Source organism: Carettochelys insculpta, chromosome 11, assembly GCF_033958435.1.
Source record: "Carettochelys insculpta isolate YL-2023 chromosome 11, ASM3395843v1, whole genome shotgun sequence".
Lineage (NCBI taxonomy): Eukaryota > Metazoa > Chordata > Testudines > Carettochelyidae > Carettochelys > Carettochelys insculpta.
In genome coordinates, this window is record NC_134147.1 from 437,115 (window position 1) to 461,218 (window position 24,104).

The following is a 24,104-nucleotide window of genomic DNA, read 5'->3' on the forward strand; positions in this document are numbered from 1 at the left end:
GAGAGTATGACCTATGAGGGGTGATTGAAAGGTTTGGCTTTGTTCAGTCTGGAGAAGAGAAGACTGAGGAGGGAATGCTGCACACCCACAAAGCTGGTGTTCTCACACAGCTTTGGATCGGTCACTGGGAGGACCCTTCAGTGTGCCAGCCCCCTTAAGGTGATGCTCTCCTTCGGGTATGGCACACAGGTTCACCACCTCCTAAAACTGATGCTGGCAGTTTCCAGTACCCTGCTTCAAGCTGAGCTCCTTGAGTGAGCCTATCTATGTGGCGAGAGATGTGCACACCCAGAGGAACCACTAGTGTTCCATCTCTCTTACTGGAGTGACTTACAGCGAGAGGTATAAGGCAGGAAGGTTTATTAAGTGTCCAGAACACACAGCATAGAAAGTCCAGTTAACACAGATGTCCCTCATTTTCTTCCAGTCCAGGAGCATCTCCTGCTTCCAGTAGCCCACACTACCCCTGACCCCTTCTTTGTCCTTTTTTTGAGGCAAATACTGTCACCTGGCCCCTCTCCTCAGCCCATTGTTCTCCAGCTGGTTACACCTTCTGAACCAAGGATGTCAAACATGCAGTCCACAGGCTACATGTGGCCCGATTTTGCATTTTTTTGTGGCCCATGACTACATGTACCCCCACTGGTAGCTCCAGCCCCAGGGACCTGGGCTGGGGGAACCCTGGCAGCCCTGGGGCTGGGAGCCAGCCAGGGCACAGAAGCAAAATCTCAGACTTACGAAGTATCTCAAATTTTCACTGAAGTCTGTTCTATTCAATTAACCACTGTCTATGCTTGCTTTTATTTCAACAAAGCAAGTTATAAAAATAATTAAAAGGTAGTCTACAGATTCTCAGTTAAAATTATTGTATGGTAGTCAAACAAGACCTGAAAAATTATAAAATATACCTAAAACGTAATCTGTGCTAATAAATAATTACAAGTTTCCTGTAGTACAGTTTCTTCTGTGGCCCTGAAAACTATCAATTTTTGTTTGTGTAGAGCTCAGATTTTGAGTTTGACATGCCTATATCGGGACTATTAGATGCTAGGTGCGTGCCAAATGTCTGGGTAATAAGAGTGGCCCTTGTCTTGTCTGGCTTTCCATGGGCACAGGACCATAGGCAGGTAGGTGTCAGTCATGCCTAGGTCTCAGCAAAGAGTAAACAGCCTTTACCCATCACATAGGGGAACCTCAGGCACACAATATTCATACAACTCGGTTTGTCATGGTTATGTAACAGCTTTCAAGTTCATCAAAAGCTGTTTGGGAAGGATGGAGAAAAATTGTTCTTCACCTCTGAAAATAGGCCAAGAAGTAATCAGAGTATTGCAGCAAGGGTGACTTAGGTTGGACAGTAGGAAAATCTTCCTAACTGTTGTGTGGCTAAACACTCGAATAAATTACTTTGGAAGGTTGTGGAATCTCCATCCTTTGGAGACTTTTAAGTAGTAGATGGACCAAGGGTCGGCAACCTGTGGCTCTTTAAGGAGCCACTTGCGGCCCCGAGTGGTGGTGCTGCTGCTGCTTACTCCACTTGTAGCTCTGGAGGCTGCTGCCATTTAAAGAAAGCCCATTGTTACAATGGAATACAGTTATTTGTATTTAAGCGGCTGCAACTTCCAGAGCTGTAAGTGGTGTCAGCGAATGCAGGGAGCTCCAGAAGAGGAAGCTGGTAGCTGCCTGTGCGCTGCATGTGGGGGACGGAGAACTGGGGTGGAGGGGTGTCTGAGCTAGCCTTGTTGGAGACATGCTAAGGAAGCAGCATTAGGGGGGAAGGAGCAAGCCTGCCCTGCCAGGGCCATGCTGGAGAAGAGAAGGAGGAGGCTGGGGAGCTGCTGACTGGCAGAGGGAGCGGGAGAGGACTCTGCCTCCCACTCATGTGGGAGCTGCTGTCCAGTGCGCAAGGCTGCTTAAATAAAATAAATACCTGGAGATACACGTCTCATAAAACAGGGAGGGACCTTGGGAGGTCCTCTTGGCAGGACCAAGCACCATCCCTTTTTTTTAAATCTATTTGCCCCAGATCCCCCCCAATGGTCCCCTCAAGGATTGAGCTCACAACTCTGGATTTAGCAGGCCAATGCTCAAATCACTGAGCTATCCCCCTCCATAAGCAGGGCTGCACTGCACAGCTTGCTGTAATTGTTGAGCCCAGGGTGCACACCCAGCAGAGTGACTCCCTCTTGCCTTGAGGTGCTGCAGGGTGTCTGCCCCTAACTCTGGGTTTTCAGCTTTTCTCAGCTGAAATCTGTCACTCCCCTTTGAACAGCCTTTAAAATAAACACTTAGGCGGCAGTGGGGAGCAGTGGGAGAAGCGGTTGTCTCAGGCAGGTAAATCCTGGGGGGCTTGGAACTGATGGGGCGTAAGCCTGGGGATAGGGGCCTGGTTTGTGGGTGATGGGGGTTAAGCCTGGAGATGGGATGGGGGTAACTTAACTTTCTAATGGTACAGATTGTGTGCGCACTCCTCTTAAAATGGGAGTGACAAAAAGTAGAGTTTGATGTTATTTATTAAGGACTGTCTTATTTTCATGTGTATTGCTGCTCTTGAAGTATTGATTTGGTATCTGAATTTGGAAAAAATGGCTCTTCTCTCTATTTCAGTTGCAGATACCTGGTTTCGACAATCCCCTCTCAGTACTGGCCTAGTTATTACATAGCCTTGTCTTCCGTGTAGGGAATTGGACTAGATAACCTCTTGAGGTCTCTTCCAGTTCTATATTTCTGTGAGCCTCTTTCCCGGTGTACATACCTGGGCATTGAGATGTCACCCCAAGCATCAAGCCTGTCTTATCTGGACCTCTTTCCCCAGGCCTCCTTGCAAATAACACATCTAGGAGATCAAGACATTTCATCTCATGGGTAGAAGAACCGTATGCACCTTATCTCTCACACGTGCACCCTCCTTCCCATCCAGACTGCACATCTGCACCCTGGCAGCCTCCTCCTGCACACTGAACCCCCATTTTTGGTCCCACCCTGGGCCAGAACCTCAGTCCCTCCCTTTGCCATCTCCCTTGCTATGGTGCTGGAGCATGAGTGAAGTCAGGGGCCACATCAGTGAGGTGGGTGTAGCGAGGGAGGGGTAGTTTGCGTCTCATTTTTGTGTGTCCCCAGACCCAAAAAAAGTTACCCACACCTGCTTTAAGGTGCAACACACGGGACTCCTCGTTTTTGTCGGTCCAGACTAATACTGCTACCCCTCTGAGACTTGTCAGACTGGCAAGAGGCTTTTTTGGGGGGGGGATGCTGTGGATTCCTAGCAGTCCTTGGGGATTGTTACCCATCTGGCTGCTGGCTGCCCATGGTGGGCGAGACTGCTCTCTCTCTGGAATTGTGCTATAGCAGGAGTGAATGGAAGTCCCACTGCCTAGGCAGTTGGGATAAGAGTCCATACGCTGGTTGACAGTCCAAACACTCAGACATTGTAGCATTAGCTTATTTGGCCAGGAAAGTGTTTTTTAACCAGGTTACTATGCGGTATTGAAACTTGCCAATGAGATGGGTACCTTGGCTGCTCTGAGTGCCCCAGCTGAAGGTAATTGTTACATGAAGGCTGAGAGTTCCTTAGGACAAATATCTTCCAGACTGTTCAACCCTGTAAATCAAGGGGATGAAGCTTGGTGTCTTGGTCTCATGTTTGGGATGTGGTGGTAGAACTCTGGGATCACATCATTCTCTCTAATCAGAGTCAGTCTCTCTGGGAAATGAGATTGATCTGATGAAGTGGGTCTGTCCCACGAAAGCTCATCACCGAAAAAATAATTGTGTTAGTTTTACAGGGCTAAATTTCTGCTGGTTTGCTCTAATGAGAGTGTTTTTGCCAACAGCTCACCTAATTATTCTGGCAAAAGCATATAAATATTGCCTTGTCTTTATTTGCATTTTCCTGCCTCAAGTTGTACTAGGTTTTGTGTGGTCACTTCAAGTATGAAGACAGCACTGAAATGCCTGCAGCGGAGTACTCAGAACTGTTCCAGGGCCATCTTTAACACTTCAAGGTTTGCCTTAATAAACTTGTTGTCTTGCAATCTGAAGCAGTATCATGGCTTTCTTTTGCTGCTTACGCTGTTGTTCTTACCATAGCAGTGTATTTCTTGCCTGACTTGTATTACATCTTTTGCATACTACCCGCTTTTTCAAGTACAGTTTTCACTCCCTCATGTCCTCTTGTTTTCTTTGGTCTGGTTCGTGCTTCAGTTAGAACTATGATTAGCAAGGCTTATGTTTGCACAATGACTACAGCTTTCAAACTTCCCAGGGAGGCTGTCTGTACTGTTCCCGGGATGCTTAAATCTGGTCTGGAAATCTCAAGTACTTTGTTTATGTCTGTTCCTGGAGGGCTGTACTCAGAGGAGAGGTGTTGCCCTGAAGGTTTGAGTTGTTTCCTTTAGCACAGAGGGTGAAGTTTAGAGCACCAGGTTTTCTCTTCAGGGGAAGGAGAGTCCCCAGTTGTTAAAGGAGTGTTACTGTCATTAGCAATTGTGGGTTTCTGTTTTGGACTCAGGCTGTGACAGCTCTGCAGAATGCAATTTGTTCCCTGGGACAAAGTGTGGCACAAAACTTCTTCCCAAGCCAGGCATACCAGTCCTGGCTCTCAGTGGTTTATGCTTAGAAGGATAGCTGTATTAGTCTGCATCTTTGCAAAACAAAGCAAGCAGTCCTGTAACACCTCAAAGACTAACCATTTTGGTTATTAGGTAATGAGTTTTTGTGGGAAAGAAAATTCTGGAGAATCTGAAGAAGTGGGCCTTTCCAACGAAAGCTCATTACCTAATGAATAAAATGGTTAGTCTTTGAGGTGCTACAGGACTGCTTGCAATGGTTTATGCTGTATTTCTTATTTACCCTAAATACCTTCTGAGCCCATTTCTGCACTACTGCATAAGACCAACCCTCTCAGGTTCAATCTTCCATGGTTTTGTTTTGCACATGCACAAAATGGTGCTTTCCAGGCTCATCATCAAACTCTGGAACTCCTTGTGAGCTGTGGGGATTAAGGAAGGTTGACGGGAGAAGTGCTCCTGTTGGCTTTCTTCCATGAGGATAATCATAGCAGTTGACTGCTAAGTTGATTTCTAGCTATGGAGTTGGCAGAACTAAAATTGTGCATCAGCAGTCAACTATGTCTAGTATAGACATAGCCTAAGAGCCCAGTAAGCAGTGGAAGCGTTGTAATGCTGCTGGACAATACTGACCTCCCATGATTCAGCAAATTCTTTCAGCACTGGTCAGGTCCCGAGGGTGCCAAACCTAGAGAAGTTCAACCTGTACTACGTATATACTAGGTTTTTGCCGGAAAAGCTATAGAAGCTGGACGTGCGATTTGTTTCTTTCATACTCCTAAGTAACAGATCTGTGCTGGCAAAACTGAATCAGGCGTTCCTCTGCTCCTGGCCTCCACTCTGCCTACTTAACTTTTACCACTGTGGGCACTAGAGTATTCCCTGTGCCACCAACTGTAGCTAGCATAGCCTTTTCTGTGTCTACCTTATTGATTCCCTATCTTCTAAATTTCACCTGAAGACATCTTCATTTCCTTGCCTTTGCCTTTCATTTCTCCTTATTGGAAGAACATCTCGAGTATTTCTAGTTCATAATAAACTTGTATCAGGCAGATTCAGTGATATGTGAGGCACCTTTACAATAGAGAAATTCACTGGCCAGAACTATTTTTCTTTCTGTTGGCACTGTTAATTGTTTCACCAAGGCTTACGTGTGTTTCCAACCCAGAAAGTCTGTGTCCTTCAGTCCTAAGAATGTGTGGTGTATTTAGAGCTGTTGTGTGTAGTTCTCATAACCCAATAACTTTGTATTTGGTCTCATAGTTGTTGCTGCTCACTTATTTTAGTACTTGCCTCTGCTTGTCATCTTCCAAAAATACATTTTTAAAAACATCTTAAGTAAATATAGTATTTCAGTTTCTTTCCCTTTTGTTACCAGACAGTATCCAGGCATGAGAGAGATTTTCTCAGGCACTGTGTGACAACAGAATAAACATTCAATTTAACTCAAAACTAGATTTGATTGAGCATTTTTAAAGGAGCACATGCCAAAAATGGCCCCCCTCTGTATTTTGAACACAGTGCTTTTCCTGTGCAGTTTTGTCCGGAATGAGCTTTTTCTGTCCCAATTTCTCTGCTTCCTGCAAGTTAGTAGGAAAATGATGGCCTCCATGGCATAAACTTCATGCCCATAGTTATGGGAGATATTTAAATATTTGTATGTAGATTTTGGCTTATTTACATACCTAAGCAAGTATGAGAGGGGAATATCAGTGTCTTCTCACTAATGCTCAGCATTTGAGAATACAGTGCCTGTGAAAGACATTACATAATGCTGCTGTGTGGGAATAGGGATTGGTGTGATAAGGGGGGATTGGTATGAGGGATTGGTGGGGATAAGGACTTGGAAAATGTTGTGTCAAGATATTAAACTGTCCCTCCACGGCAAAATACAGCAGTGCTGCAACATACGCCCTTCTTCCTTGGTTTGCGTTTGGCCAGAAAGCTCCTGCTGCTTTGGTCCAAAGACCCTAGCCATCTGTTGGCTGACCATTGTGCTGCCACCTTACCACGAAAGAGTCATATGAGCAAGGCAGACTCAGGAAAATTGACTCAGTATGTACTCGGTCCCCCGGGAAGGTTTCTTCAGCACCCAGAGTTAGAAGTGCAGCCTTTCTCAGTAGAGAGGTGAAGTTCTATAGAAACTAATGGCAGAGAAACCATCCTCTGTCCCCTTGGCAGATGGACTACCAAGCCCCTGATTGTGGTGATTTGCATAAGAATGGCCATACTGGGTCAGACCAAAGGTCCGTCTAGCCCAGTATCCTGTAAAGTACCCCAGTATTCAATGGAAGCGAATGTCAGATGCCCCAGAGGGGGTGAACAGAACAGGTAATCAAAGTGATTCCTCTCCTGTCATCCATTTCCAGCCTCTGACAGAGGCTATGGACACAATTCCTACCCATCCTGGATAATAGCCATTGACAGACCTATCCTTCGTGAATTTATCTAGCTCTTTTCTTGAATCGCGTTAGAAGTCTGGATCTTCACAACATCCTCTAGCAAGGAGTTCCACAGGCCTGCTGTGTGAAGAAAAAATCCTTTTGTTAGTTTTAAACTTGCTACCCATTAATTTCATTTGGTGATCCCTAGTTGTTATGTTATGTGAACAAATAACTTCTCCTTATTCACTTTTTCCACACCACTCATGATTTTTTTAGCCCTCTCTCATATCCTCCTAGTCTCTTCTTTTCTAAACTGAAAAAGTTCCACTTTCTTTAATCTTTCTTCATATGGCACCCATTCCAAACTCCTCATTTTTATTGGCCTTTTCTGAACCTTGCACAATGCCAATGCATCTTTTTTGAGATATTCAAGATATGGGCGTACCATGGACTTGTATAGAGGCAATAAGATATTGGCTACATCTACACTTAGAGAAATATTCGAAATAGCCACGCTAATGGCCATTTCGAAGAATACTAATGAGGCGCTGAAATGCATATTATTAAGGGGATTTCAAAATTGGCAGGGTCCTTCAGAAAAGGACTCCTATTTGGACGAGCCGCACAGGAGCGAAAAACGGCAATTTCGAAGTGCTGCAGCCAGTGGCATGCTAATAAGGTGCTGAATATGCATTTCAGTGCCTCATTAGTATTCTTAGAAATGGCCATTAGCATGGCTATTTCAAAGATTTCTCTAAGTGTAGACGTAGCCATTATGTCTTATTCACTATCCTTTCAATGATTCCTAGCGTTGTTTGCTTTTTGACTGCTGCTTCATGTTCAGTGAATGTTTACGGAGAACTATCCACAAGGACTCCAACATCTTTTTCTCTTGAGTGGTTATAGCTAAATTAGTCCCTGTCATCTTGTATGTATAGTTGGGATTATTTTTTTCCAATGTGCATGACTTTACATTTACCAACATTAAACTCCATCTGCCATTTTGTTGCCCGATCATTTACTTTTGTGAGATCTTTTTGAAGCTCTTCAGTCTGCTTTTTCTTAACCACCTTCAGCAGTTTAGTATCAGCAAATTGTCACCTCATTGTTTACCCTTTTCTCCAGATAATTTATAAATAGGTTGAACAAGATTGGTCCCACTATAGCTCCTCCAGGGGCACCACTAGTTACCTCTCCATTCTGAAAAATGACCATTTGTTCCTACCCTTTGTTTCCTGTCTTTTAACTGGTTTTCAGTCCATGACAGGACCTTGCCTCTTACCCCATGGCTGCTTATTTTACTTAAGAGCCTTTGGTGAGGGAGCTTGTAAAAGGCTTTCTGGAAATCTGTGTACACTATCTACACTACATCCCCCTTGTCCACGTGCTTATTGACCATCTCAAAAATTTAGATTGATGAGGAATGATTTCCCTTTACAGAAACCATGTTGACTTTGCCCCAACAATTTGTTTGTCTCTGCATCTGTCCCTTTTATCCTTTACTATAGTTTCATCTAATTTTCCTGGTACAGATGTTAGACTTACCAGTGTGTAATTATCAGGATCACGTTTTAGAGCCCTTTTAAAATATTCATGTTAAATTAGCTATCTTCTGGTCATTAGGTACAGAATCTGATTTTAAAAGGATAAATTACAAACCACAGTTAAGTTATGTAATTTGACATTTGAATTCTTTCAGAACTCCTGGGTGAATGCCACCTGGTCCCAGTGACTTGTTACTATTAAGTTTATTAGTTTGTACCAATTCGTTACATGCTCACTATTTCTTCCTTAAACTTGAGCAGAGCTTGTTTAGTCAGGCTCCTGCTGTCCTGTACAGGGATTTAGAACCATTTTGTTCAGGATGGCTTCAGGACCAACCCGTAAGCACCAACTACTAAGCCCTCGTGGAGTAAACATCTGTTCTGAGCCGCTGATTCCTTTTGTTTGGCCACTTCCTTGTCAGACACATACTTGTGTGACGCTGCTGCTGCTAGCACGGTATGCAGAATGGTAGGTATAAGAGGTTGTGATGCTGAGTTTGTGATTGGGTTTCACATAAGCAGCAGGAGGTGTCTCTGTCTGGGAACTGTCATGTAAACAGAGATGGCAGTTTCTCTTCTCAGTTGTTCCCAGGGATCAGATTTTCCTCTTCCTGGTAATGCATGTTCTGGAATTCAGCAGTGCGAAATGAGCCAAGCAGAGTTTGATCAGGGGAGCAATTGTGAAAATGTCACCTTGTTAGTGTATATCTGCTTAGTTTGGTGCTGGGTGTGTACTTGTCAGCACTGCAGAGCTAATGCAGCTGTAGAAGAGCACATTGAGATGGTGCAAGAGAGGCAAATTAAACAGGCAGAGCACAGCATGGCTTGCAGGATCCAGGCTGTGATTGCAATGATTGGAGAACAAATTTGGATTTAACTGGTAAACTCAGCCAGTTGACTGTGGTCATTTTGGGGAAAGAAATTCTTGAGCTCCCAGCTGCCACTGCTTTTCTAGAGTGCATGTCTGTGGAACCTAGCTCTTCTGGCTCTGTATTCGGCTGAGTTTCCATTTGCTGATCTTTGAAGCCAGAGGAATGAAACAACCAAGAAGACTGTAGAGTACTGGGCAGTGGTATTAGTGCACCTGACCCTGGAGGAGCTGCTATCCACATGAACTCCTGACAGCTTTTTTGCTATCTTGTTTTAAATGCAAGACTGTGCCTAGAGTGCACTTTCATTTTGGAGAAAGCCCCATTAAGTCATGGGCTTTCCTGTTTTTTTTGTGGGAGGGGAAAAAGTACAGAATGGGGTTCCCTTTGGAAAAGAGAATTATGCTGAAGTAAAATAGGGTATCTAGACTTATGGTATCACCCTTACGGTTGGTGGCCATGATGTTCCAAAATAAGGGACATGTATTATGCAATATAAGCTAAAAAAATGACAGTGGCAACTGGCAACTCTTACTGCGTTCTGTAGTGTATAGTTGAGTGGTAGATTCTAAACCTAGTTAACTAATTAAACAAGCCGTAAGGAGTAGCTAAGCTAAACTTTTTTAAGCAACATCTAACACAGAAAACAGCTTGAGAATTCATTTGTCAAGTCACACTTCTACTGAAAGGGATAGAGTCTTGAGGAATGATGCATTGCAAAGTGAAGCATTTAAATTATTAACCAGTTGATTCACTCAAATGATGAGAAATCCTGTGGCACCTTAGAGACTAACATATTTTGGAGCATAAGCTTTTGTGGGTGAAGGCCTGCTTTATCAGATGCAATGTGTTGGAGATTCCAAAGGCAAGTCTAAGAGTCCCAATCAAGAGGAAGGCCAGAGTTGACGAGGTCAATTCAGTCAGGGAGGACATTGCCTGCTTCTAGCGGCTAATGTGGAGGCGTGAACACTGTGAGAAGAAACTGCTTTTATAGTTGGCCAGCCACTCCCTGTCTCTGTTTAATCCTTGATTGATGGTGTTGGATTTGCAAATGAATTGCAGCTCTGCAGTTTCTCTTTGGAGCCTTTTGTTTTTGAAGTGTTTTGCTACTTGATGGCTACTTTTAAATCTGTTACTGAGTGTCCAGGGAGATCGAAGTGTTGTCCTCTGGGTTTTCCTATGTTACCATTTCCAATATTTGAAGGTAGGCCAACATGCTAGGCACATGACAACCATAATGTCCTCCGTGTACTAGAGCTCTATGATCGAGGTCGTGGTGGTCATGCTTAGGCATGTAGGTAAGCATAGTGGTCTGTGAATTTCCAGTATAGGATGGTGTTTTTGTAACCATCTCTTATTTGCCCAGTAGTGTCCAGGAAGTGGATGCCTTGTGTGGACTGGTCTAGTGGATGTCAGGGTGGAACTCTTCCAGAGCCTCCGTGCCATGGGTCTAGATGATGTCATTAGTGTAGCACAAGTGGAGATGGGGCGCTAGGGGATGAGAGCTGAGGAAGCATTGTTCTAGGGTCAGCCATAAAAATGTTAGCATACTGCAGGGCCATGTGGGTGCCCTTAGCAGTGCCACTGAGTTGAAGGTATAAATTGTCCTCAAATCTGAAATAGCTGTGGGTGAGGACAAAGTCACAAAGCTCTACCACCAGTTGTGCCTTCCCCTCATCAGGGATACCATTCCTAACAGCTTGAAGTCCACCTTCATGTGGGATATATGTATACAGGGCCTTTACATCCATGATGGCCAGGATGGTGTTTTCAGAAGGGTCACCAATGCATTGTGTCAAGTATCGGAGGGGTAGCCATGTTAGTCTGGATCTGTAACAGCAACGAAGTGTCCTGTGGCACCTTGTAGACTAAACAGAAAAGTTTTGAGCATGAGCTTTCGTGAGCACAGACTCACTTCATCGGATGCTGGTCTTGGAAATCTGCAGGGCCAGGTATAAATAAGCCAGAGCAAGGGTGGGGATAACAAGGTTAGCTCAGTCAGCAAGGGTGAGGCTTACTACCAGCAGTTGATCTGGAGGTGTGAACACCAAGGGAGGGGAAGCTGCTTCTGCATTTAGCCAGCCATTCGCAGTCTTCATTTAAGCCAGAGCTGAGGGCGTCGAATTTGGAGATGAATTGTAGCTCAGAAATTTCTCTTTGGAGTCTGGTCCTGAAATTTCATTGCTGTAGGATAGCTACTTTTAAGTCTGCTACTGTGTGGCCTGGGAGACTGAAGTGCTCTCCTACGCGTTTTTGTATATTGCCATTTCTGATATCTGATTTGTGCGCGTTTATTCTTTTACGTAGAGACTGTCCAGTTTGTCCAATGTATATAGCAGAGGGGCATTGCTGGCACATGATGGCATAAATTATATTGGTAGATGTGCAGCTGCATGAACCCACGATGGTGTGGCTGATCTGGTTAGGTCCTGTAATGGTGTTGCTGGTGTAGATATGTGGGCAGAGCTGGCAACGAGGTTTGTTGCATGCATGGGTCCCTGAGTTCGAGTGACTGTGGTGCGGTGTATAGCTGCTGGTTAGGATTTGCTTCAGGTTGGCAGGTTGTCTGTGGGCAAGGGCTGGTCTGCCTCCCAAGGCCTGTGAAAGTGGGGTATCATTATCCAGGATGGGTTGTAAATCCCTGATGATGCACTGTAGAGGTTTTAGCTGAGGACTGTAGGTGATGGCTAGTGGTATTCTGTTGGTTTCTCTCTTGGGCTTGTCCTGTAGTAAGAGGCTTCGTGGCACACGTCTGGCTCTGTCTGGCATAATGCATTGTGCTTTCCTCAGGAAGTTGGTGGTGTCTGAAAGAAAGCTGGTAGTGCTGGTGGCATAGGGTCTGATGATATCATCATCAGGACCCGTAGGAAGGAGGTTCTTGAAGAGTTCCACCGTGATTTCAACACTTTCCACCCCACCGTGAACCTCAGCCTGTACCAGTCCGCACAAGAGATCCACTTCCTGGACACTACTGTGCAAATAAGTGATGGTCACATAAACACCACCCTAGATGGGAAATCCATGAACCACTATGCTTACCTACATGCCTCCAGCTTCCATCCAGGGCATATCACATGATCCATTGTATACAGCCAGGCACTAAGGTACAACTGCATTTGCTCTAATCCCTCAGACAGAGACAAACACCTACAAGACTTTTACCAAGTTTTCCTAAAACTACAGTACCCATCTAAGGAAGTGAAGAAACAGATTTAACAGAGCCAGACGTGTACCCAGAAGCTACCTGCTACAACACAGACCCAATAAGGAAAACAAGAGAACGCCACTGGCCATCACTAGCTAAGACCTCTCCTGTGCATAATCGGCGATTGCCAACCCATCCTGGACAATGATCCCTCACTCTCTGACCTTGGGAGGCAGGTCAGTCCTCAACTACAGACAACCCACCAACCAGAAACAAATTCTCACCAGCAACTATACATCATTGTAAGTCTAACTCAGGAACCAGTCCCTGCAACAAACCTTGATACCAACTCTGCCCATATATCTACACCTGCAACACCATCACAGGACCGTAACCACATCATTGGGGCTCATTCACCTGCACATCTACTAATGTAATATATTCCATCGTGTGCCAGCAATGCCCCTCTGCTATATGCATTAACCAAACTGGACAGTCTCCATATAAAAGAATAAATGAACAAAAGTCAGATTTCGGGGAATGGTAACATGCAAAACCTGTAGGAGAACACTTCAGTCTCCCTGGACACTTGGCAACAGATTTAAAAGTAGCTATCTTGCAACCAAAATCGTCATAAACAAACTCTAAAGGGAAACTGCTATGCTACAATTTATTTGCAAATTTGACACCATTAATCAAGGATTGAAAAGAGACTGGGAGTGGCTGGCCAACTATAAAGCCAGTGTCTTCTCTCTTAGTGTTCCCGCCTCCATGTTAGCTGCTGGAAGTGGGCAATATCCTCCCTAACCGAATTGATCTTGTCATCTCTAGCCTGCCTCTTGACTGGGACTCCCTCCTTTTCATGAGCCTGTATCATTAGACCTGCCTCTGGAATCTTTACTACCTTGCATCTGACGAAGCTGGTCTTTGTCCACAAAAACTTATGCTCCAAAATACCTGTTTGTCTGTAAGGTGCCACAGGACTTTATTTTTGCAGATACAGGCTAACACAGCTACTCGTCCAATACTTGATTCACTCAGGCACATCCACATCATTTTCTCTCAATAAGCAGATTTTCTTCTGAGGTTTCATTCTTGCAACTGGGCTTTGCATCTTCATCTTTTACTGCTTAAACCTGACACACATTCCTCTTTTACCCAGGGAACAAATTACTTGAACCTATTCCCAGATGGGTTCTCTCTTATGCCCAAAAACCATGGCCATTTTTCTGTGTCAAAAGTGTGAGGGAATACAGAAGCTGTGTGTGCTGAATCTCTTTCTCCCGCCCCACCCCCCCCACCCGCAGTCCTTTCTGTTCTTCCTCTGTGTTTGTCCTTAAAACAGTGTCTGTCTTTACTCTCTTGTGCTTGGCCAAGGTGCATCACCACATAAGCACAGAACAAAAACTGTTCTGCCCAGCTTGTCAGTCTTTGCACATTTTACTTTTTAGTCTGCTGATGAACAGAAATTGAAAGCTCAGAACTTTCAAGAAGCAAGAACTAGCTAGGAGTTAGGGTGGACAGACTAGAGCCATTGATTCATTTTTATGGGACTGGAAGCATACTTGTAGCATGTTTTGTGATGAGTATTTTTAAATGAGAAATTTAAATGAGAAATGTTGATTTTTTCTTAAAATGATTACTTTCTTAAAATGTTTTTTTTTAATTCACTGGGGGCTGGGCGGCGGGGAGCAAGGTGCTACATCTTCTTATGACCCCTGGAGGTAAAAGCTCTCTGGGACTTCCCAAGGATAGAAGCTGCCTGCAGCACGACACAAGTGCGTTGGTGAAAATTCTTCAGCAAAGGAGATTCATAGCAGGGGCAGACTTGGCTTGGGGAACTGCATTGGAGATTTCTGGCTATCTTTTGGCCAGCACAAACTGTGATCACTATAGGGAAGGTACAGAGGTGGGATTGAACTTGGAAGGAAAAGGAGAGCAAGGGTGGTGGGAATTGGGGCACCAAGGAGAAGAGAAGGGACCACAGAGGTGGAGTTAGAAAGAACAGGCAGCCAAATAAGAGACATTGAAGGCAGGTCTCTGAACAAGGTACGGACAGCATCTGACGGTGGTGAAATGCTGGCAAGGGGAAGCAGGCAGGTTTGCAGAATGGAGTGGGGGCTGAGAGGCTGCAAGGGGAGGGGGGAGTTCTACACATGTGGGGAACGGAGCTGAGGGGACCAGTGCATGTTTATTGCCCCATGTCAGATTTGACTGTGCATTTCCAGATGCACACATACTAATGCTGAAAGCTGATGGGGGCAATTCTGGTTGTGGGGGGGCACATGGGGCTTGGGAGCAGAAGCATCTGTCCTGCCCCAGGCTGTCAAGGTGGCAGCTTCCCGCTCAGGCTAGTGTGCATCTCTTGAGGGAAATGCTCTGTGTACTTAGCATTTGCATTCATTGATATCCTAGCTTGACTGTAGCTCTCCTGGAAAGGTTGCCTAATTCCACTGCAGCTTCTGTCACTGCCTCAGTCCTTCCTTCTCACACCCAGGATGCCCCTCATTGAGTTGGAGCGCTCAGGCTTCAGCAGTCAGTGGCTGGGGGCAGAGAGTAGGGAAGGGCTGAGTGGCTGGACTCAAGTGGGAGCAGGGGATGCTAAAGGTACTTCCTCTTCGCTGGACTGGCCCATTTCATATGCACAGGACATCTGAACAGCAGGGAGGGCAGAAGCATTAGGTGAGTGAGCTTCTGGCCAACTCAGTGTTATTAAATAAGCATAATTGATGTGCTGACCTGCCCTCTTGTTTTTCCCTTAGGTTTGGGACGCTCCCAGGACGATGCTGCTGTGAGGACACGGCTCCTTTTCCAGCTGAATACAGTATTGGTGTCTGCAAGAAAAATGACTGTGGGATATGTGTGGCTTCCCCCTTTGGTGGGGAGGACTTTGCTTATGCTGTTGCTGGTGGCTGCTTTTGTTCAGTGCCATTGGCCCAGTGAACCCTCCGAAGTTGTACAGGACTGGGAAAACCAGCTAGAGGCCTCCATGCATTCTGTGCTGTCAGACTTCCGTGAGACAGTTCCAGCAGTGATGGGGATTCCAGACAGCTCTGCTGTGGTTGGTCGTTCCTTCAGAGTCAGTATCCCCACAGATTTAATTGCTTCCAATGGAGAAATGGTGCAGGTAAGAAATGCATCAGTCTACCTCCTATCTCACAATGGCTTTACTTGCAGTCATGCTTTTGGGAGGGATGGGGCCTGTCTTTCCAACAGTGTGACATGTGGGTTTGTAGGCATGGATCACAGGTGGTGCCATGATTCAGATGCAGAGGAGAGGGAGGCTGTTGGGATCAGGATATAGCTGGATGAAAAACTTCCCCTTCTAGGAATTCAGTGTTTGATTTCTCATTGGCTTGAGCTCCTTCATCCCAGAGTAGAAGCTTGAGGAAGTCTGCTCCCTTCTGTAGGAAGGGGTTTGGTTCGGTGTCTGGCTGCATTAAACCTGTCTTGCATCCAAATACTAGAGCAAGGGGTACAACAATCATCGAAGGTAAGGGAGTCTTGACCTTCCAGAGCCCAAATCCTGGGCTGACCCTCTGATACCATAGGGATATGTGTGTTTTTTTTTTTTTTTTTTTTTTACCAAGAGGACAAAATACTGGGCCACTGGTGAGGTGCCAGAGCATAGACTTGGTTCTGTGGCTGTGTCTTCATCTGACAGTGTGTCTTCCACTCATCCCGTGTCTCAGTGAGAGGGCTGGAGATAGTCCTCATTGTGTGACAGGAGCTATCATCAGATTTGTGACTCCCAACAAGAGAGCCTGTCCTTAAGATTGGAAAAGTCTTTTGCCTTCAGGACTTCCAGGTGCTGTAGCTGTGAGAGATGGGATGCAAGTGCCCTGACTAACCTAGGGAAGAGTAGTGAAAGAGACACTCAGTATGTCACTTTGACTATGTGCAAGGAGTCCTCCCTAGGCTGGGTTCAGAGAAGACAGCTGCAGCAGTCCATGTGTTTATGGCTTCACTGTCAGCTGAGGCTGACCATTTCTCAGTCTAAACATGAGTGAATTAAGGTTTGTTATTTTTCAAGTGGTCAGAAGGGAGCTGATGGTGATGGGGTATGAAAATCTTGGACTTGTCAACTTTTCCTTTCAGGCAGGTTTGCGAATCTGGATTAGGAAGGTGAGGTCTGGAGAGGTCCCATTCGCACTACTAAGACTTTGCCCTGAGGAGTGGCAGTGATAAGTTGGAGGTGTGAAAGCTGCATCTGGCAGATCTGGAACACCTGGATTTTTACTTAAGTGGGGAGTAGAAGGGTGCTAGGTGAGTCCCACATTTAGAAGAGCTAGAGCTGTGGTGTCCAACCAGTTCTGAAGCAGTAGCTTTTATGCTGATCTAGCCACGTTGTTCTGAAAATATATTTCTTGTTCAAGCCAACTAGCCATGTGTAACTGGCTAAAGAGCCATGTGTGGCTAATGACTAGCATGGTGCACACCATGGAGCTAGAGGCATATCATCTGTTTCAAACTGAAAGCTGTGGCATGACAGGGCTGATGAAATTTGCTCAAGTGAAAGCTAAGACGTGCACTGGTGGCCTGAGTCATGCAGCTTGCTCACCTCTTGATTGGTGCCATGAGAGAGCCTCGTTCTCAGCTGATTAGTATCCAAACTCTGGGTGGAGTCCAGAGGGGTGTGGTGCAGATGCAGGCCAACCATCAGCTCTGAATTTTTTTGGTTCAAGGTGCACAGACTCCTGCTGATCAACTTCCCCAGCTTCCCAATGCAGTCTGCTCTTAGAAGACCTATCTGCCTCAAACTGCATCCTGACTAGTGTCTCCTACTGGCTGCTTTATCAACGTGCACACCCTTGTTAGCTAAGCATGCCAGGGGGCTCTGGACAGGGTGTTCTCGGAGGAGCGCATGTGAAATTACGGGGGTGCCACTGACTTCATGTGGGGGTGGGGCAAATTTGGGGTCACACCAGGTGCACATGCTTGGGACTGGTGCTCACAAAGCATGCAAGGGGGATTGATGGGAATATTTACTTTAAGGAAGGAGGCTTACCAAAGGGTGCCAACTAAAGCCACTGTTCTTGTTGCAGCCTTATTCTGTTTACGTTTAATTATCCAGAGCAAGGTAGTTCACAGTCCTGTGCTGACTGCACAGCAGTCTGCATGCCGAGGGCTGCTGTCTGCTGCAGTACCTCAGTGTATGTCTCACCTTTTGCTCTGAATTCACTGGCGTTTGAAAGTACATGTGAAGCTCTTAATGTTACTGATAGGTTGCCTTCACGGCTAGATGATTGTCCACGTGGCTTACTTTGGTGTCCTGTCTCAAACTACCACTTCACAGTGCCCTGCCATGCCTCCCCCAGTGGCTGAGCTTCAGGATGGAATGATGGTCTCTCACTCCTGTATCTGCCAAGAACCTGTATACTTCTCTGCCTCCTAAGCTACGTCTACACTGAGAGAGATTCCAGTTTATAACACTGGGTTTTATAAATTCGAATTTGAGTGTCCTCACCTCCCCAGAAATTAGAGTTAGTGCTGCCACACTAAATTACCAAAGATCGACTGTTGCAGAAGTGCATTGCGGGAACCTATTCTACAGTTCCCTCAGCCCCATAGCATTCTGGTTGTTTGCTGGTGCATTATGGAAAAAGATGCCCTTCAAGTGGTTGTGGGTATGTGATGTCATCTTCCCACACTGCATTTCTGTTGTTCCCCTCCCGTGGAATGCAAACAGACCTTTTTCAAGAAGGAAAGGCAGGGAATTCCAGGCAAAAGAAATCCAAATAGGCTGCCTTCAGAATGTGACAACCATGTAAACTGGTTGCTCAACTGCTTTTCCCTCTAGAAAAACCATGTTTAGATACAACTTTTGCCTCATCTCGTGCATCTGGCAGGGGACAGTCATACCTATATGCCAGAATGACTCTGCTCTGGGATCACCCAGGTGACTATGCCATCTCAACTGGCCTTTCAGCCACTCTTCCTCCCCCTGAAACCACCCCTGCCTAGGCAGAATGCTATGACTTTTATGTGGTAAGCCAGCTAGTACAACATACTGTCATAGCTCCCTGGGATCATCCAGGTGACTACCATTTCAACTGGTCACCCAGCCTGGGTGAAAATATTACAGAAACAGATTGCACCTTGTGGTATCTGCCCCCTCCCCCATTCTACGAGGGGATGTGGTTGAAGGGCCAGTTGACATGGTCCCTTTAGGAGCTTTCTTCAGTGTGGGGACCAGCCCTGAATGCCACTGACTGTGGGGGCTGTCCCCCCAGTGCCGGATTTCACAAGCTGTAATCTGTTCCTATTCAAGGAGCTCAGAGCTGCTAGCTGTCATCTTTGAAATGTCATCTTTGAGAAGTCTTCCCTCTAAGAGCCACCCCCCGAAATCTGTGCAATGGAGGGGAGACTCCCCCTCCATGACAGGTAGCCCTTGAAATCTTTGCCACAGGTGGAGGTAGACCCCAACTGCATGGTGCCTATGGGGGAGATTGTGGTTCCCCTGCACAAATGTGAACTGCAGAACAGACGTGTCTTGGCCTCTTGTAGAAGTATGACTCACCCAGCCTAGATGCCATGTGGTCTGGTGGGGTCAGGGCTGGTGCCAGAGCTGAGGGGAAAAAAAAATCTTGGCCTCTCCTGCTCTGTCCTGTGCAGGGAAGAAGCCACCATCCAGTGCTGGTCAGCCAGGTGGTCCAGTTGGGGGTGAGATGGGGTGTCTGAAATCCATCATCATCATCCCATAGTGCAGTGCACACATCACCCCCGCGACTGGGAAACAAAGGGCTGGTCAAAGGAATTTTGCACCATTTTGTATATTTACACCCCCCCACACACACACACCTTCACAGGGCTGGAAGGGACCTCAGGAGGTCATCGAGTCCAGCCCCCTGCTTCAAGCAGGATCAACCCCCGCTAAGTCATCCCAGCCAGGACCTTGTCAAACTGGGACTTTAAAACCTCGAGGGATGGAGAATCTACCACCTCTCTAGGCAACACATTCCATTGCTTCACCACCCTCCTGGTGAAGTAGTTTTTCGTCATATCTAACCTACACCTCTCCCTCTTCAACTTCAGACCATTACTCCTTGTCCTTCCATCGGACTCCACTGAGAATAGTTTCTCACATTCCTGTTTAGAGCTCCCCTTCAGGAAGTTGAAAGCTGCTCTTGAATCACCTCTGTCTTCTCTTCTGTAAACTAAGCAAGCCCAAATCCCTCAGCCTGTCTTCATAGGTCTTGTGCTCCAGCCGCTTAATCATTTTTGTTGCCCTCAGCTGAACCTGCTCCAGCACATCCACAACCTTTTTATACTGGGGGGCCCAAAACTGGACACAATATTCCAGATGCTGCTTCACCAGTGCCGAATAGAGGGGAATAACTACTTCTCTAGATCTGCTCGAAATGCTCCTCCTAATGCACCCCAGTATGCTGTTAGCCTTCTTGGCTACAAGGGCACACTGTTTACTCATATCCAGCCTTTCATGCACCATAACCCCTAGGTCCCTTTCCGTCGTACTGCTGCTGAGCCAGTCGGTTCCCAGCCTATAACAATGCTTGGGATTCTTCCATGCCAAGTGCAGGACTCTACACTTCTCCTTGTTCAACTGCATCAGATTTCTTTTGGCCCAGTCCTCCAATTTATCCAGGTCACTCTGGATTCTCTCTCTAGCCTCCAACTTATCTACCTCTCCCCCTAGTTTTGTGTCATCTGCAAACTTGCTGAGGGTGCAATCTATCCCCTCATCCAGGTCATTAATAAAGATGTTGAACAACACCAGCCCCAGAACCGAGCTTTGCGGCACTTCGCTTGAAACCGATCACCATCCAGATATTGAGCCATTGACCACCACCAACTGGGCCTGACCTTCAAGCCAGCTTTCTATCCTTCTTATAGTCCAAGGATCCAAACCGTATTTCCTTAACTTATGGATTAGAATGTTGTGGGAGACTGTATCAAAAGCTTTGCTGAAGTCAAGGTATATTGCATCCACTGACTTTCCCATGTCCACAGAGCCTGTTACCTCATCATAGAAGCTAATCAGATTGGTCAGGCAGAACTTCCTGCTGGTGAATCCATGTTGGCTACTTTTGATCACTTTCCCCTCTTCCATGTGGTCCAAGAGTCTTCAAAGGTTCAGCAATGACATCTGCCAATTCCTTCAGTACTGTCGGGTGCATTAAATCCAGACCCATGGATTTGTGTAATCTAGTTTTTCTAGATAGCTCAGGACTTGTTCCTTCCCCACAGATGGCTGCCCTCCACCTTCTCATATTGCATTGTCTAGGACCATCATGTGGGAGTTGACTTTGTCTGTGAAGACTGAGGCAAAAAATGCATTGAGTACTTCGGCTTTTCTTACGTCATCTGTCACTTGGTTACCCCCCTCATCCAGTAACAGCCCCACACCTTCTCTGATAACCCATTTATTTTTAACATGCCTGTAGAAACCCTTCTTGTTACTCTTCACATCCCTTGCCAGCTGCAGTTCCAGTTGTGCTTTTGCTTTCCTGATTACTGCCCGGCATTCTCCAGCCATATGCTTATACTCCTCCTTAGTCAGCTGTCCACGTTTCCATTTCTTGTATGCATCCTTTTTTTGAGTTTCAGCTGACTAAGGATTTCCCTGTTAAGCCAAGCTGGTTGCCTACCATGTTGGCATTTCTTACTGTGCAGCGGGATGGTTTGTTCCTGTCCCTTCATTGACTTCTTTAAAATGCTGCCAGTTGTCTTGAACTCTTTTCCCCTTCATCTTTGTTTCCCAAGGGATCCTGCTCATCAATTCTCTCAGGGAGTCGAAGTCTGCTCTTCTGAAATCAAGGGTCTGTATGTTACTGCTCACCTTTCTTCCTTTTGTCTGGCTCCTGAACAAAAACATACATACATACGTGGAGGTACACATCTCATCTTCGTTACAAAGATGTCTGGAAGAGAGACCTCAGAGAGGTAGACATCGAGCTGGACAACTGGGAAGAACTAGCAGACGACCGCAGCAGATGGAGGCAGGGGTTACACAAGGGCCTTCAGAAGGGCGAGTTGAAGATCAGACAGCTAGCAGAGGAGAAGCGAGCACACAGAAAGCACAATAAGGACTTGCCAGACACCCACTACATCTGCAAGAGATGCAGCAAGGACTGTCACTCTCGTGTGGGTCTTCATAGTCACAATAAACGCTGTAAATGAAGTCCTCAATTGAAACTTTAAAGGGCGCGATCCATAGTCTATGCAGACTGAAGGATGCCTACTACTACATCTCATAGAACTGGAAGGGACCTTGGGAGGTCGAGTCAAGTCCCCTGTTCTCTTGGCAGGACCAAGCACCCCCTCCTGCCCTTTTTTATCTATTTTGCCCCAGATTCCTAAATGGCCCCCTTAAGGATTTAACTCACAACCGTGGATTTAGCAGGCCAATGCTCAAACCACTGAGCTATCCCAAAGTGCTGTCATGGATACAGAACAGCTCATAGCCGTTGCACAGTGCATAATGTCCAGTACCTGCTCTATTATGAGGCATTTTATTTTTGGAAGAGGTATGGGATAGATGCAGGTGTATTTGATTATGCTATGGAGGAACTGAAAAACAGGAATGCAGAGCTGCTGGCTGCCCTGGATGCATTGCTTACAGTGGAGTGCCTTTTGTGGAGGCATGAAAACAGCACATGCTGCTGGGACCACATTGTTTTAGAAGTATGAGACGACTAGCAGTGGCTGCAGAACTTGCGTATGAGCAGGCCACTTTCATGGAACTTCGTGACTTCCTGTCCCCCACCCTGAATCACAGCAATACGAAAATGAGACTTTGCTCTTTGGAAGTTTGCCGTGCCTCACAGCCACTGGTCAGTGGAAAATCCAGTTTGGGGTGGGTAGATCCACTGTGGGGGCAGCGGTGATTCAGTTACCCAATGCAATCTGTAATCACCTAATGAAGACGACCGTGATTCTGGGAAACGTGCAGCACATAGTGGATGGCTTTGTGTCACGGGGTTTCCTAACTTTGGTGGGGCAATAGATGGGACTCTCATCACCATCCTGGCCTCAGACCATCTGGCCTCTGAGTACATAAACTGCCCGGGGTACTTTTCGAGGTTATGGTAGATCCCAAAGGTTGTTTCACCAACAGGTATGTGGGATAGTCGGGAAAGGTTCACAATGTGCAAATCTGTTGAAATTCCACTGTGTACAGAAAGCTTCAGGATTGGACTTTCTTCCCCAACCAGAAAATTAAGATAGGGGATGTGGAGATGCCCATTGTGATACTGGGTGGCCATGCTTATCTTCTGCTCCCTTGGCTCATAAAGCCATGCACTGGCAACTTGGACTGCATTCAGGAGTGCTTCATCTATAGACGGAGCAAGTGCAGAATGATGGTGCAATATGCCTTTGGCTGTTTGAAAGCCAGGCTCCATTGCCCTTTGACCTGTTTGGACCTTTCCCAAAGCAACATCCCCACTGTGGTTACAGACTGTTGTATTCCACATATCATTTGTGAATTGAAGGTGGAAAATGTAATGCCCTCCTGGGTTGCTGAGGTACATGCCATAAGCAAGTTTTAAGCACAGCTGAACTCGAGGGCATTTGTGAATGGATGTGTAGAAGCAACGGCAATCAGAGAAGCTTTGAAAGATTTATGAATGACCACATGGCCACATGAATGTGCTGCCCATATTCACACAGTGAATCTGCTCCCCACACACCAAACTCCAGTTATTTCTGATTAACATTTCTGAAAGCACCTCACAATATATGACCCAATAAATGTGATTTAAAAAAAATTATTTACGGGGGTAAGAGTAAGGGGTATTTAGGAAAAGAGAGGGAAAAGCAAAAGGCCTCGTGTTTGGTGTTGTGAGGCTTTTGCGCTGGGGAGATATCGTGGTGGAGCGGGACACTGTGGTTCCCCCTCCCCACCCCCGGCATTCAGGGACCTTGATGACAGGGGGGCAAGGGGAGGGTGGGCAACAAGAAGCTGAGTCTAAGTCCACATAATTAGTCCTGCATTGGTGGACATCCCTCTGCAGCTGCAGCAAGGAATGAAAGAGATCTGCATCCTGACAGCTCTCAGGAGGTCTTGTGTGTCCTTACTCCTGAACTGGAGCATGCTTTGGCACCACTGCTGTGTCCACCTGTGGTTAGCAGCAGCTCTGGCCTGGTCCCTCTCTGCCTTTTCTAGTTGTTGCAAGATGAGGTCCTGCTTGGATATCTTCTTCCTCCTCATCATACAACCCGGTCTTCCCTGTGTAAGCTGCCTGCGGAAGACAGTGAAGGTCAAAATGTAGATACGTATTTGAAATATGACATAGAGTGACTAAACATAGAATGAATGGCTGTGTGTTTTACAATCGCACTTTTGATTGGCTTTTTAAGGATGATATTGAAGCAATCTGTGCAGAGCAGGAGGTATTTATTCAGTTTCACTACAGACATGGTATGGTTTTATGGGCTTCTGGAAGTGGGGGGGGTGGTTTGATCCCAACAGTTGCATGGCAGGCCAGTGGGCAATCCCTGGAAAATGAGGGGAGCCCAAAAAACATTTCTCGGGGGCTGGCTGTGCATCCATCGTGTACAGGGGAAAAGCCATTTAAAGGTGGGAAAGTCTGCACTGTACATGCTATTCTCCTGGAGCAGGGTTCGGACTG

The 24,104-nt window shown here is 46.2% G+C and overlaps 1 protein-coding gene across 3 annotated transcripts in view; it reads left to right on the forward strand.

Moving 5' to 3' along the window:
- Positions 1-24,104, forward strand: part of DAG1 (dystroglycan 1) — a 108,102-nt gene that overhangs the window by 60,660 nt on the left and 23,338 nt on the right. For 2 of the 3 annotated variants that reach the window (XM_075006026.1, XM_075006027.1), the window contains exon 2: positions 15,273-15,637. In XM_075006026.1, the coding sequence (XP_074862127.1) occupies positions 15,356-15,637 (282 nt within the window). In that variant the 5' untranslated portion in view covers positions 15,273-15,355. Of the gene's footprint in view, positions 1-15,031; positions 15,193-15,272; positions 15,638-24,104 lie in introns of those variants that run through there. The other variant, XM_075006028.1, reaches the window with a different exon arrangement.